Below are 13,317 nucleotides of genomic sequence, written 5' to 3'. Positions count from 1 at the left end.
GACAAATGAAGTATTGTGCATACTTTCCCTATCCTTCCTTCTATACATCTGCACAACTGTCATACCATTGAAGCTAGATTAAGTTAGTGCTAACGCAGGGGCCCCCAACCCCTGGGCCACAGCCCACTACCAGGCCGTGACCTGTTCGAAACCCAGTGGGAGAGAGGGGCAAGTGTGCATGTGTAACGCTCCATTCGCGTGAGTGGCATGCAAGCACAAGTGGAGCTTTATGCATGAGCTCAAGTGCCATTCACCTCAAGTGCCTTCAAATGGATCTGTGTGCATGTATGTACACCTGCCATTCACATGTGCCCCCGCCCCGGTGCCAGGTCTGTGGCCACCAGCTGAAAATGTTGGGGACCACTGTGCTAAGGAAAGAATTCAATACACTGATTTTACAGTGTATTAAGACTATTCATATATGTTGGAACTAGTAATCTCCCAGAATTCTTGGACAACAGAGTTAATAAAGGGAAATTTAGGAATTGTAGTTGCTTCTCACAAAGAAAGCAACAGTTTGGGCCAGGTTTTTCTACTGGAATAACCTTTCATCGGGCAGCTCTTAAACATCTACAGAAAATATATATATGAAAACCCAGAAAGTAACATAAAAAACCTAATAAAGAAATTAACTATGCAATGATAGTGTGCTATGCTCGAAACATTTCCAAAAAGAAGCACATACTTCTTCATCCTCCTCATCCTCATTATTATAATTATTATTATTAAACCAAGGAAAAATACTCTGGCCATCCTTGATTCTGTTTATTTCCCTGAAGCCGAACAAAAAGTCAGACAGGGAAGGGCAGAATCTCTGTAATTCTATGTTATCAGACGATCTTTTCCCATCATTGTGAAGAACTATTATTCCTGACTGCTCAGGAGGTCAATTAACAAACATTTTTCAGGAAAGCAGCAAGAGAAAGAAGGGGAAATACATTCCATATGGATGGCTACTGTTTTACCTTTCCCACCTAATTCATTTTTTAATCGACATGCCTCTAAATTGGCCTACTGGGACTGCAAAGATCTTTCTATACACAGTAGAAAGATTAGATTTCTATTAGGTTAGGTCATTTGAAGGTTAAAAGATATAGGGTTTTATTAGGTACATATGGGTATCTTTCTGAAACTAGGACAATTTTTTTGCATCTTAATATCATGGTGTGTGTGTATTAACATACATATGTATGTATCTGTATACACACACACACACACACGCATATACACACGCATACACACGGTATATACAAACCACAATTGACAGTGCAATGATAAAGCTATTGTATAGTTTACTGTTGGTTGTAGAGTGATGATACAACCTCCAAGAACAGTGTTTCCGAATTTCCTGTTCTCCAAATATGTTAGGGTTTGGGAGGCCTGCAGAGTGCAAAAACTTCTGTTTTTTAAATTTACCTCTCTAAAATCATGAAGCGTCTTATACTCCGGTATGTACTGACAGGAGTAACACTAACTTAGGAGAAAGTTGAATTTGAAGCTACTAGCAAGTTATACAGTATATGTGCTCAGAAACAAATGCTCTGTTTAAAAAAGGTGTGGCAAATACAAGGAGAAAGTTGTAGATAGCAGTACACTAGTTTCTATTGAGTTACTCTATCAATTCACATGAGCCATTCACAGAGAACATTCTCTGTCCACACTTACCTGACCTAGAGATGGAAGAGTTCCATAAGCTACTGCCTGGTTCATCATTCCTTTCTGCTTCAAAATAAGCATGTGCTTCTGCTCCTCACTCAGAGGTGTCATTTGAGCCTGAATTGGTGACTGTTGGGGAATCTGTTGCTGTTGCTGCTGCTGCTGCATATATGGCATCAAAGGACTCTTGTTGGAATTGGACATTGGTGGAGTCATCCTTTGACTAAGATCAGCATTGAAATGAGACAGAGGTTTAGTGTTGCCATAAGAAAGCATATTGCCTTGTTTGCTCAAAGAGTTTGTACTCAGATTATTTGGCTGCTGACTAATCATATTGATATGGTTTTGAGGGAGGTAGTTATTTATTGTAGTCTTTTGTGAGTTGTTTGCCGTGGGAGGCACTGCAGGATTTTGGTTGTTAAAGGCTTGGGGGTACATCATTGGGCTATTTGGTTTATCTGTACTGAAAGGTCCTCCATAAGGACTAGATGGAGGCCCCACTGGCGACCAGCTAGATACTTGATTTGGATGCTGTGGCGGCGGCGGCTGTTTCTGCTGCATCAGCTTAGCCCGCTGTTGCTGCTGGGCTGCCATCTGCTTCAACTGCTCAGCTGGAGACAAGTCAGCGCTAGTCACAGTTACTTGGCTAGGCCCTGGGCCTGCTGTTGTCACTGTTGTTGGATTCATGTGGAAACTATTGCCTGTTCGTGACTGAGTTTGGTTTGAAGGATGTGCTTGGTTGGGAGTCTGAGGGGACCGAACCACACAGTTTGCTAGTGAACTATCCAGGCTTGGAGCCGGAGGACCATTAGAACCTGTAGAGAGGCTGGAACCTGTAGGGATATTTGAAAATGGTGGCCCTGATGATGACGGTCTTACCTGGGGAGAGCCTATTGGTAGGTGAGCAAATGGAGAGTGACATGGATCACTTTTAACACTGGCAATCTCCTGAATCTCAGTGACTGGTCTCGGAAACTCAGGTTCCTTTTTCTCTTCAAAGTCTTCATTGAACAAATCTTGTATATCATCTTCTGGAACAGTGTTAGCTAGCTCGTCTATTAATTCCTGCCACTCCTGATCATTCAGGTTAATGTCTGAAAAGAGTTTATTCTGATTGGAAAGGGATGTGTCAGAATTGTCAGTGCAGTTGGGATCATCCAGGGGCTCTTGTTTCAGTTCTTTGTTGCTGTTACTATTGTTGTGCAGAATGTTAAAACTATCTTCAAGCTCAGTACATCCATTGATTTGGAGTTTTAGGTCAGAAAGTCCACCATTTTTACCTAAGTCCTCCAGGGTACCCTCATGAGTTCCACTGTTTTGCAGTGGCAAAGATGGCTTTAGGTCAAGCTGGTGAAGAGGAGAAATAGAAGACAAAGGCAAACTGTTTGGCAAACTATTGACTCTCTCAATCCCAGGTACATCTTTCCGTATCCGCTTATTAGTTGGAGAGAAGCTTCTGTCACAGACACCATTCTGCTGTTCTCCATTGAGGGGTGAGCGTGCTCCTTCTAATTTTCTCTTCACTGTCTCTTGAAGCTTGAACAGAAAAGAAAAAGTAATTAATTCAATATTTGTCCATTTCTACCTTTAAAAAATCATAACTGTATACAGGATGTTTTACTAATTTATTATGACTTGTAAAGACTGTTGTTTCAAAACATTTTGGGTTGGATTTCTGGACATTAAACTTATTGGAATAATACAAAACTTCTCACAGATTGGATGTGTATCATTGGCAATGAGGATTATTGCACTATTATAATCACCTGTAAACTATTCTAACATATTAACCAGAATGAAGTGGTAGACTGGAATGGAGCCACTTTTTCAATGAGTGGTCATATTTCAAACACTAAAAAATTACCATATCTAGTACCATGACTGAGAGGTTTATCCTAGCCATCTCCATAATATATCCATTTGCTATGTAAGTAGGAAACTTCCAGAAAGCAGCCTTACGTAACTGTCCCACATGCTATGTAAGGAGGCACTGTTGAAAATTTCCCATTGCACTTTAATTTCAGGAGTTTTTATACCAAGGGTTTTAAAAATACACTATTATAACACCATAATTATCTGTTTTGCCACATGTTGCTAGGTGAGACCAATAAACAAAATTAAACAAATAGTTCTCAGCGCAACAGTTGTTCTTTGAGAAGCATTTTTCCTACTTCAGCTTGCAAGAAATTCTAGTGATTAATGCCAACATGCTTTCCTTTTCATTATATACTGTACATACTTTACATCAGTTACAAGATATACACCATAATGGAACATTTCCCAAGATAATGCATTGAATAATCAAGGCAAGTACTTACTATATTGAATAAACTGCACAGCCAATCGTTTACTAATAAAAATGCGCAGACCACCTCAGCCAAATTTAATCTGGATGAGAAAAAACAGCTAGGATAAGGTAGGCCATATTGCCATTTCTCCCCAATGCAACCTGCCCTTCAGATAGGGTTTATATTTATTGTTTCTTCCCCTTTCAAATGCATGATAGACAGAAAAGTACTTCATGGAACTTTCAATTCAAGAGGGCAGGTTTTATGTAAGAAGTTCACTGAAACATGCAGTTCCCATCCCTTTATTTTACATAAGTTCACCATATTATCATCTGAACATTCAGTAAATTATCAATCAATACTGTAGTGCCTCTGAGCAATGTGGTAAATGCCCAGGTAATGCCCAGGAGATCACACAATTAATTTTGTATTTCAAAATATATAATTGAATAACAGTGACAATCTCAGAGCCCTTTTTTGTTCCCACTTGAAATGGGGCCTCATTAGTGCTTGGATGGCATACTTCAACAAAATGTTAGTGCTATCCACTTGATGAAAAAGTTATTATTATTTATTGTTACTTGAATTTATACAACACCCACCTGGCTGTTGGAGGTGACTTTGGGAAATTTATAATATAATAAAAAATAAAAATATAACAACCATTATACTTATCAAAACAGATTAAAATTGCAAAAGATTAAATACAAAATAAGGGAGCACAAATTTGGAGCAGAGTGGCAATGGTGCATTCTCTGTCCCTGAACCAACCCCCCAGAAGTCGTATTCAGCAGGTTCTGAATACAGAACCGGTAGCAGAAATTTTGAATAGTTTGGAGAACCAGTAAATACCATCTCTGAATGGCCCCATCCCCCTCTATTCTCTGCCTCCCGAGTCCCAGCTGATTGGGAGGGAATGGGGATTTTGCAGTGACCTTCCCCTGGAGTGGGGAGGGAATGGAGATTTTACAGTATCCTTCCACTGCCACGCCCACCAAGCCAAGCCCACAGAACTGATAGTAAAAGATTTTGAATCCCACCACTGTAACCACCCCTAGCCTTGAGCCATAAGGGCCCCATGCCAACCAGCAGAGCCAGATTTTAAGGCTCTTCCTAAAGATCAAAAGGATGGGGGCAGGTCTCACTTCTAGCAGCAAGATGTTTCAAGGGTGGGTGGGGGGGGAGCATGGCTTTTCTCCAGCTGAAACTTCTTGGTTGATGGGGACCGCCATAGGCCCTTTCTGCCAGAAACAGTGTGGCTGGCAAATCCCATTGGGGAAAGACAGTTCCTCAGATATCCCGGACCCATGCCATAAAGGGCTTTAAAGGTGATGGCTAACACCTTGGACCTGGAAGCACATCAGCAGCCAGTGCAGTTTGCGTAACAGTGGTGCTACGTGTGCCACCCTGGGGGCTTCCAAAACTATTCACATAGTTTCTGAATACTCTTTAAGGTAGCCCTATGTAGAGTACATTACAACAATCCAAATAAGAGATGGCCATGGTCACTGAGGGCAAACCAGCAGCTTCAAAAAAATGGTATTTTGCTGCTAATTTTAGTGGAGGACTCCTAGGTTGCTGGGACCTGTAGGAAGCACCGGGTCTGGAAATGACTACAACTGCTTTAAACAAAGAAACAAGACAAGAAAACTGTACCAGTTAATTTCAAACATTCCCAGAATTCGTAGTTTTAGATTACCTACATCTTATTTTTTTTTCAGCTTTCTTCAATCTGGGACTCTTCAGGTTAATTAGGAGATTAACAACTTCCATAATCCTCATCCAACATGATATAGCAAAAAATATATTGGATGACACCAGGTCCTTTTATAAACTACATAACACCAGGTAAAATCAGCTTGTTTATTGTATACTTTGTAATGTCTGAATCTACAAAAATGGAAAAATCTGTTATATGTAATGTGATAGACCATAAACCTAGATTTAATTAATGTGCTTTTTGCTAGTGTGGATAAAAAAGACACTATCAAAAGACACATTATAAGAAATAAACTTCAGTAGTCATAGAAAACAACATCAAGAATTTTACAGCTGTTAATTTCTTTCTATCTATCTATCATCCTTACATACATCCATACATCCATCCAGAGGTGGGTTCCTACCGGTTCGGTCCAGTTCTTCCGAACTGGTAGTGCTGCCTTCAAACAGAGAGAGAACTGGTTCTCTGTTTTTGTTAAAAGAGGGCCTGCCTGCCCGCCCGCGGGTTATACTTACCTTTATTCAAGCTTCCGAAGCCCAGCTGATCCAGGGTGGCAGCTTGAATTTCCACTCCTCAGCTGCTTTCCCTTTTTTCTGACCAATTTTTATTCAATTGTGCTCAGCGAACCGGTAGTAAACCGATTAGGAACCCACCACTGTATGTATGTATGTAGGTATGTATGTATGTAGGTATGTATGTACCTACCTACCTACCTACCTACCTACCTACCTACCTACCTACCTACCTACCAGGGGTGGATTTCAAATGGTACAGACCGATATGGCTGTACCAGATGGTGAAATTTAGCGTGCCTTCCTGTACCCGTTGGTCAGGAGGCCCTGTACCGGAATGCTCCCTCCCCTCGTTCGCTCTTTCACTCGCCCCGCCCATCCTCACTATGTTGCCGAAAAGTTCTCAGAAGAAGAACCAGAAGAAGAAAGAACTGGTGAGTGGCTGGGGTGGGTGGGAAGATGTTGGGTAAGAGGGAAGAGGAAGAGGGGCTGCTAGAAGAGTGTATGCCCACACACAGGCTGTGGGTTTTAAAAAATGTCTGAGTGAATCCAGGAAGAAGGAAGAGGCAGAGGGACTGGAAGATACTATAGGAACACACACTTCCAGCCCCTCTGCCTCTTCCCTCTTCCTGGATTCACTCAGACGTTTTTAAAACTCACAGCCTGTGCACAGCACACACTCTTCCAGCCCCTCTGCTCTTCCTGGATTCACTCAGATATTTTTAAAACTCACAGCCTGTGCACACACACACACTTCCAGCCCCTCTGCCTGGATCTCTGCCTGGATCTGAGTAAATCCAGGAAGAGGGAAGAGGCAGAGGGGCTGGAAGTATGTGTGTAAGGTGGTCAGTAATGTTGGAGACCGGCCAGGACAGCCATATTTCTTCTGTAAGTAGCTGTTTTATTGTTTTGTGTACTTATTTTATTCTTATTTAAGTAGTAAGTGCACAAAATAATAAATGTCCTTTTTTATATCTTCTTTTTGTAGGTCATTCTTTGGGGCAAAGAATTCAGTGAGAATTCAGGCCATTCTCACCCAGTCATATGACTGCCAAGCTACTCTCACCCGGTCACATAACTGCCAAGCCACTCCCACTCAGTCACATGACTGCCAAGCCATTCCCACCCGGTCACAAGCTCACCAAGCCACTCCCACCCAGTCACTTGACCACCAAGCCACAAAACAGGCCACACCTACAGAATAGGTTCTAAAAAAATTTGAAATCCACCACTGCTACCTACCAATTCTTAAGATATAGTTTGATAAGAAAGTCTCTTGCATTTTAATGTTTTCAGTATTCCACAATGTGAATGGTGAGAATTTTTTTTGCTCATATGTGGGCAAGCAGTTTACACTCTCATCATATTCAGGAGGATACAGACAACTTGGAAGGAGAACACATGTTGATGGGGGGAGATATCTTGTTTAACTTTCTTGGCATCCACAACAAAAGTTATAGTGAAAAACTGCAAACAAAAAGTGTTTAGGCCTACATGTATATAAATTTACTTTTTCAGCATTTAGGAAGACTGTTTTTTCCATCACAGGAATGCGCTAGAGGTGTTAGGAGGCCTTCAGCATGTAACTGATTAAGGTCTTGCCAATTTCAGGTAACAGGTAAGCTGCCCAGGGTACTAATCAAGTAATTAAGGTCAGAGAGCTGAGCTTGTTAATTTGCAGTTAGCACTTATCAGGGAAGTGATGGGCCCTGGAGAAAACTGCTCAGGAAGAGATAACTTGTTAAGATACAAAAAAAAAATGCACAATTTTTTTTAAGGCTATGCCTTAAATATCTATGAAATGCTATTTCAGAGACAGCAAAAGAGTTCAGGCTTTTAAACATTATTCTTGTATTGAGCTAATATTTCATTTTTGGATATGATTAAGTTAGTTCCAAAGACACAAAATTAATCTGATTTTCAAATTCATCTGTATTGCATTGCATTCTATATGCATACCTATTCTATTCTATTCTGTCATCATGAAGAATATTGCCGGAATTACTACATTCTAAACAATATATAGAAATTAACTGAAATGTGAATATGCTGAAATTCATTGGAATTGTAGTGTCTAAAATGAATGCACAGCCATTAGCATGTTTCAGTGACTTCTTAAGTTACATTTGGAGGACATTTATTGCTCTCCAAAGATAGGCAAAACTTTAGAATAATATAATACACCTACTTTCTTAAACTTATACAATATCCCAAAAGAAATGTCATAGACACATAGAAATATGGCAAGACAACCTTTTCCTGGCCCAGAAAGTTATATTATAGAGGACCACTAGTTTATCAGGAATTTTATTCCAAAATGTAACATCGCAAACATCTAAATTTAATTTCATGTAAATTTAAACTTAAGTATGATTCAATATGATATGGTGAGTCCTCAATTTGCAACACAATTGGGACCAAGATTTCCAATACTAAGCAAAATGGTTGCTAAATAAGTTAACATTTTACGATGTTTTTTGCCATGGATGTTAAACAAATCCCTGCAGTTGTTAAGTAAATCTTGTGGTTGTTAAAACTAAATCCAGATTCCCCCATTGACTTTGCTTGTCATAAGCCGTCTGGAAAGATTGCAAATGGCAATCACATGACCCTGGAATGCTGCAACCATTATAAATATATGCTAGTTGCCAAGTGCCTGAATTTTGATCATGTGACTATAGTGATGCCATGACGATCATAAACCATTTTTTTCAATGCTGTTGTAACCTGGAATAGTTGTTAAATGAATGGTTGTAAGTCAAGGACAATCTGTACAGATTTCTGAGTTAGGCATTTAATTCTTCGCCCCGTCCACCATTGCAATTAAATTATAATTTTTGGAAGTCCCGTCTGCATGCAGCCCTCCTGCCTCTGGATTATAACTCCAACTCGTAGTATCAGTGTCCAGTATTTTGCTTATACTGGCTTGTGATGATGAGAGTCTTATAGTATTTACTACATCAGATCGTGAAATCAGATTGTGAAAGCCTGATGTGGAATAGATAAAAATTAAAATGTATGGGGATATTTTTAAGAGTCTAAATAATCTACAGTATGTAATGTTTTCTCTCTCTCTCTCACACACACACACCCTCTTACCTACCTATACCCTATATATCCAGGAATAACTCATCTTAAAATTCCTGAAAGGACTGCAATGGGCATATCAGAGAATATCTGCTACCTAAACAAGGGATCGCGTATGCGTGTCTACAGCATTTTCATCTGCTAGAAAAAAAGCTGCTGCACTTCATCCCACTAGCATCAAGTCATTTTTCAGAAGAAATTAGACCAAGATGCCTGTTGTTATAGCAACAGTCAGAGCTACTTACACCGCCCCCTCCCACCTCCTATTTGACTTTAGTGGGCAGCTATTTCAATTATGTATAGGGAGTGACCACAACGGCGGCTGTTTAGTGATTTTATTGCTTCTTCAAAACAAGCTCGGAGGCTGAATCCTCTTTCAGTGTTTTATCTGACCATAAAATTCAAATAGACTTTAGCATTTTAGCCTGCCCATCTTGCTCTAACACAAACCTGTTGGTCAGACTGTTTACTGACGGGAACTCTAGCTGCTAATACAAAGCTTTCAATCTGCCTGCATTAGACAAGGCTGCTCCCACTGATTTTGCTGTCCTTAAAACTAAATTCATTTCTGTCAGAAAAATAGCTCAGCAAAGACTGACCAGAGGCTAGTAATAAAAGAAGAGTCTCCATGATATTTGTGGGGCAAAGAGTCAATGAATTCCGCTAAATCTAAGCTCCTGAGTGTCCTGTTGCTTTGAAATTTTTGGCTGGGGAATCCATTCAAGGATAGAAATATTTCGAAAGCTTTGAGACTGGCATGAGACTGGAAAGGAGGGCAAATTGATCGTATTTTTCTTTCATGAGGAATCCTAACAAATAACTATTCCTAAGAGCTTTGGCTAAGAGAAAGGTTTTAAAAAGAACAAAGAACAAATCCTATGATTTAATTCTCTGCTAAAACACGGGTGGTTTTTATTTTCAATGTCATTTCAAATGAGCTGCTAAATCATTTGTGCTCAAATGAACTTACATTCTTGTACTAAGAATTAAGAATTAGGATCACATAACAGGCAGGCTGAGATGTGAAGGGAGGTCAGAGAACCTCCAGTCTCAAATCTTATCCCGGAAACTGACAATTAAAAGGCATTGTCTAGATTGTATTGCTGCAGTATTGGAAATAACAAGATATATTCCATGTTGGTTCTGGATTTCCCACTGTCTTAAACAATTCGATAACATAGCCAGGGAAATACCCTTGGCTTTAACCAAAGAAAATTTAAAATTGACTCTATTGGTTCAACATATGATTCCCCTCAGATATAGATTAATGATAATGAGGAGAGGTATGAAAAAGCCAGTGTATATTCTATTTTAAACATAGCTCTGCAGAGTAGAACTAGGTGGCAAAGACTATCTCAAACAAAGTAGAAGATCTCCAAGCTCATCCTTCATGCCTACAGTTGGCAGTAAAAGGCTATATGTCCACAACACTAGTCCATTATGGCAGTTTGAGCTCCAAGCTTGGCAATTTGGTTGCAAACGTTTCGTCACCATTCGAGGAGACGTTGTCAGTGACAATGTCTTCTTGAATGGTGACGAAATGTTTGCAACCAAATTGCCAAGCTCGGAGCTCAAACCAATAGCCTAACTACCAATTGGAGGTACTAATATTCAAACACATTCAACTAGTCCTTTATTTGTAACCAAAACTTGGGGAAACATATTTACAAAACACGAAGAATGTAATTGGCTTCCATGTTGCACATTATGAGCTATAGCATTTTGAACTAAAATATGCTGACACTGGATCCATTCTCATGTTAAACAAGTTTATCAGTACAATATTTCTCAGTTTTAATGCTTATCTGGCATCTTTTTATGCCATCAAATTAAAAATTTCAATACATTTTCCAAGAGCCAGCTGAATTGTTACTCACACTTTTTGCCTTCTAGTAAATGTGCCCCACTGTAATTATTTCAAATAAAATCTGGTACATTTTTGAAATTATAGCTTTAGGTTCTATGAAAAAACAATTAAACATTAACATTAATTTTTGCATTAATTAATTTTTCAAAAAATATATTTGAAATATTATTCCTCGTCGATTTATTTTTTTAATGGATCTGATGCCACAAAATCTATGACTTTTTTTCCTTGTTATTCAAATTGATCCAAACTGATTTATCCATAAATTAATAAACATCACATAACAATACTTCATGAGTTAGGATACACATTCTCTACTTTCATCCTAACATGTATATGAGCAAAAGTTACAGCAAACTCATAAAATAATAGGCTCTGAAATAGTCCCTTGGAAAAGTACACAGCAATTACAAGCAAAGATGTATTTTATTTCTCCATCCTAAATTGTCCATAAGATCAGTTGAGCAAAGCTCTGGATGAGTGCACCCAGACAGTTGCTTTGGCAGCCTTAAATAAGTGGTTTACTATGGCTATGTCTTAGCCAAATGATAATTTTTTAAAAATTATTTGCTATGCTTTTATCTGACCTTCTTTCTCGTCTGGAACACACAAAACATGGTTTTCTATGTATGCACACTAACCACATCCAGGTTCATTTTACTTCAAAAATTAACTTTCAATTATATCCTGGGATTAAAGCTTCAGCTAAATTTCAAATAACTGTTATTTCCGTTTTGTGATTTCATAGTGCTATTATATCTTAGTCTTTATATTCATTAATTCATATCCCATTAGTTAAAAGAATGTTCTTAACCTCATACAAAATACATTTCAATTCATACCGATATCTTTATTATATTAGCTACACTTCTTTTATAAAAACAGACAAGAATGATAGAAAAGCTGTGAATTGAGAAGTATTTGAAACAAATCTTGTTTCCACTATTCACTAGTAATAAATTGTAATTACAACAATAGGATTTATAAATAAATCTGGTTAGATTAAAAGGATAAACTACATAAACTTTGCATACAGTAAATTTTTGAATAACTGGTGGATGAATATTACCAGAAGATTGCCACTTAATGTCTTTGTCCTGAAAAATCTTATATCATATTTATTTCTTGATTCTCCTATAGCAACGATGGCGAACCTTTTTTGGCTCGCGTGCCACAAGTGGGGGGAGTGCAGGGGGGTCGTGTGCGGGCGTGCCGCACCCATAATGCAATGCGCGACCACCCCAGTGTGCATGTGCGCACTATGCGCGACCACCCCCCCATTTTTACATGCTTTTTTCGCCCTCTCCAGGCTCCAGAGGCTTTATAGGAGCCTGGGGAGGGCAAAAAGAGCCCCCCCGCCCCCCCCCAGAGGCCCTCCGGAGGCTTCAGGGACCATCCGGAGGCTTCCCTGAAGCCTTCGGAGCGCTCAAAAGGATCCTCCGAGCAAACCGGAAGTGACTTCCGGGTTGCTCGGAGGGTCGTTTTAAGTGCTCCGAAGGCTTCAGGGAAGCCTCCAGACGGTCACTGAAGCCTCCGGAGGGCCTCCAGGGGGGGCAGGGAGGCTCTTTTCGCCCTCCCCAGGCTCCTATAAAGCTTCTGGAGCCTGGAGAGGGCGAAAAATGGCTTTTAAAAAGGTGAACTCAGCTGGCCAGCACGCGCATGCACTCTGGCCAGCTGACAGGGCAGCGCCTCGCGTGCCCTGACAAATGGCTACGCGTGCCTTTCGCCATCACTGTCCCATAGCCTCTCAGAATTCTTAATTTCTGCATTCCACCTTGAAAAGGAATGATATTGTCTGCCAAAATCCACCCAATTTTACCATCTACATAAATAAATCAGAATACAATCTGTTGTAATGACTTGTTTTCTGCTGGGCAGGTGGCAGGATAAAATATACAATACAATACAATAGCAGAGTTGGAAGGGACCTTGGAGGTCTTCTAGTCCAACCCCCTGCCTAGGCAGGAAACCCTGTACCGTTTCAGACAAATGGCTATCCAACATCTTCTTAAAGACTTCCAGTGTTGGGGCATTCACAACTTCTGGAGGCAAGCTGTTCCACTGATTAATTAATTGTTCTAACTGTCAGGAAGTTTCTCCTCAGTTCTAAATTGCTTCTCTCCTTGATTAGTTTCCATCCATTGCTTTTTGTTCTATCCTCAGGTGCCTTGGAAAATAGTTTGACTC

At 39.8% G+C, this 13,317-nt stretch overlaps 1 protein-coding gene across 1 annotated transcript in view; it reads right to left on the bottom strand.

Annotated features, from left to right (window-relative positions):
* The window catches only part of MAML3 (mastermind like transcriptional coactivator 3), a 304,741-nt gene that overhangs the window by 122,662 nt on the left and 168,762 nt on the right, over positions 1-13,317 (bottom strand). Inside the window, exon 3 of the mRNA XM_081959245.1 lies at positions 1,666-3,192. Coding sequence (XP_081815371.1) covers positions 1,666-3,192 — 1,527 coding nt within the window. The remainder of the gene's footprint in view (positions 1-1,665; positions 3,193-13,317) is intronic.

This window comes from Natrix helvetica (genome assembly GCF_964273705.1).
Source record: "Natrix helvetica genome assembly, chromosome: 7".
In the NCBI taxonomy this organism is placed as follows: Eukaryota; Metazoa; Chordata; class Lepidosauria; order Squamata; family Natricidae; genus Natrix; species Natrix helvetica.
This window is presented reverse-complemented; position numbering and strand designations above follow the sequence as displayed.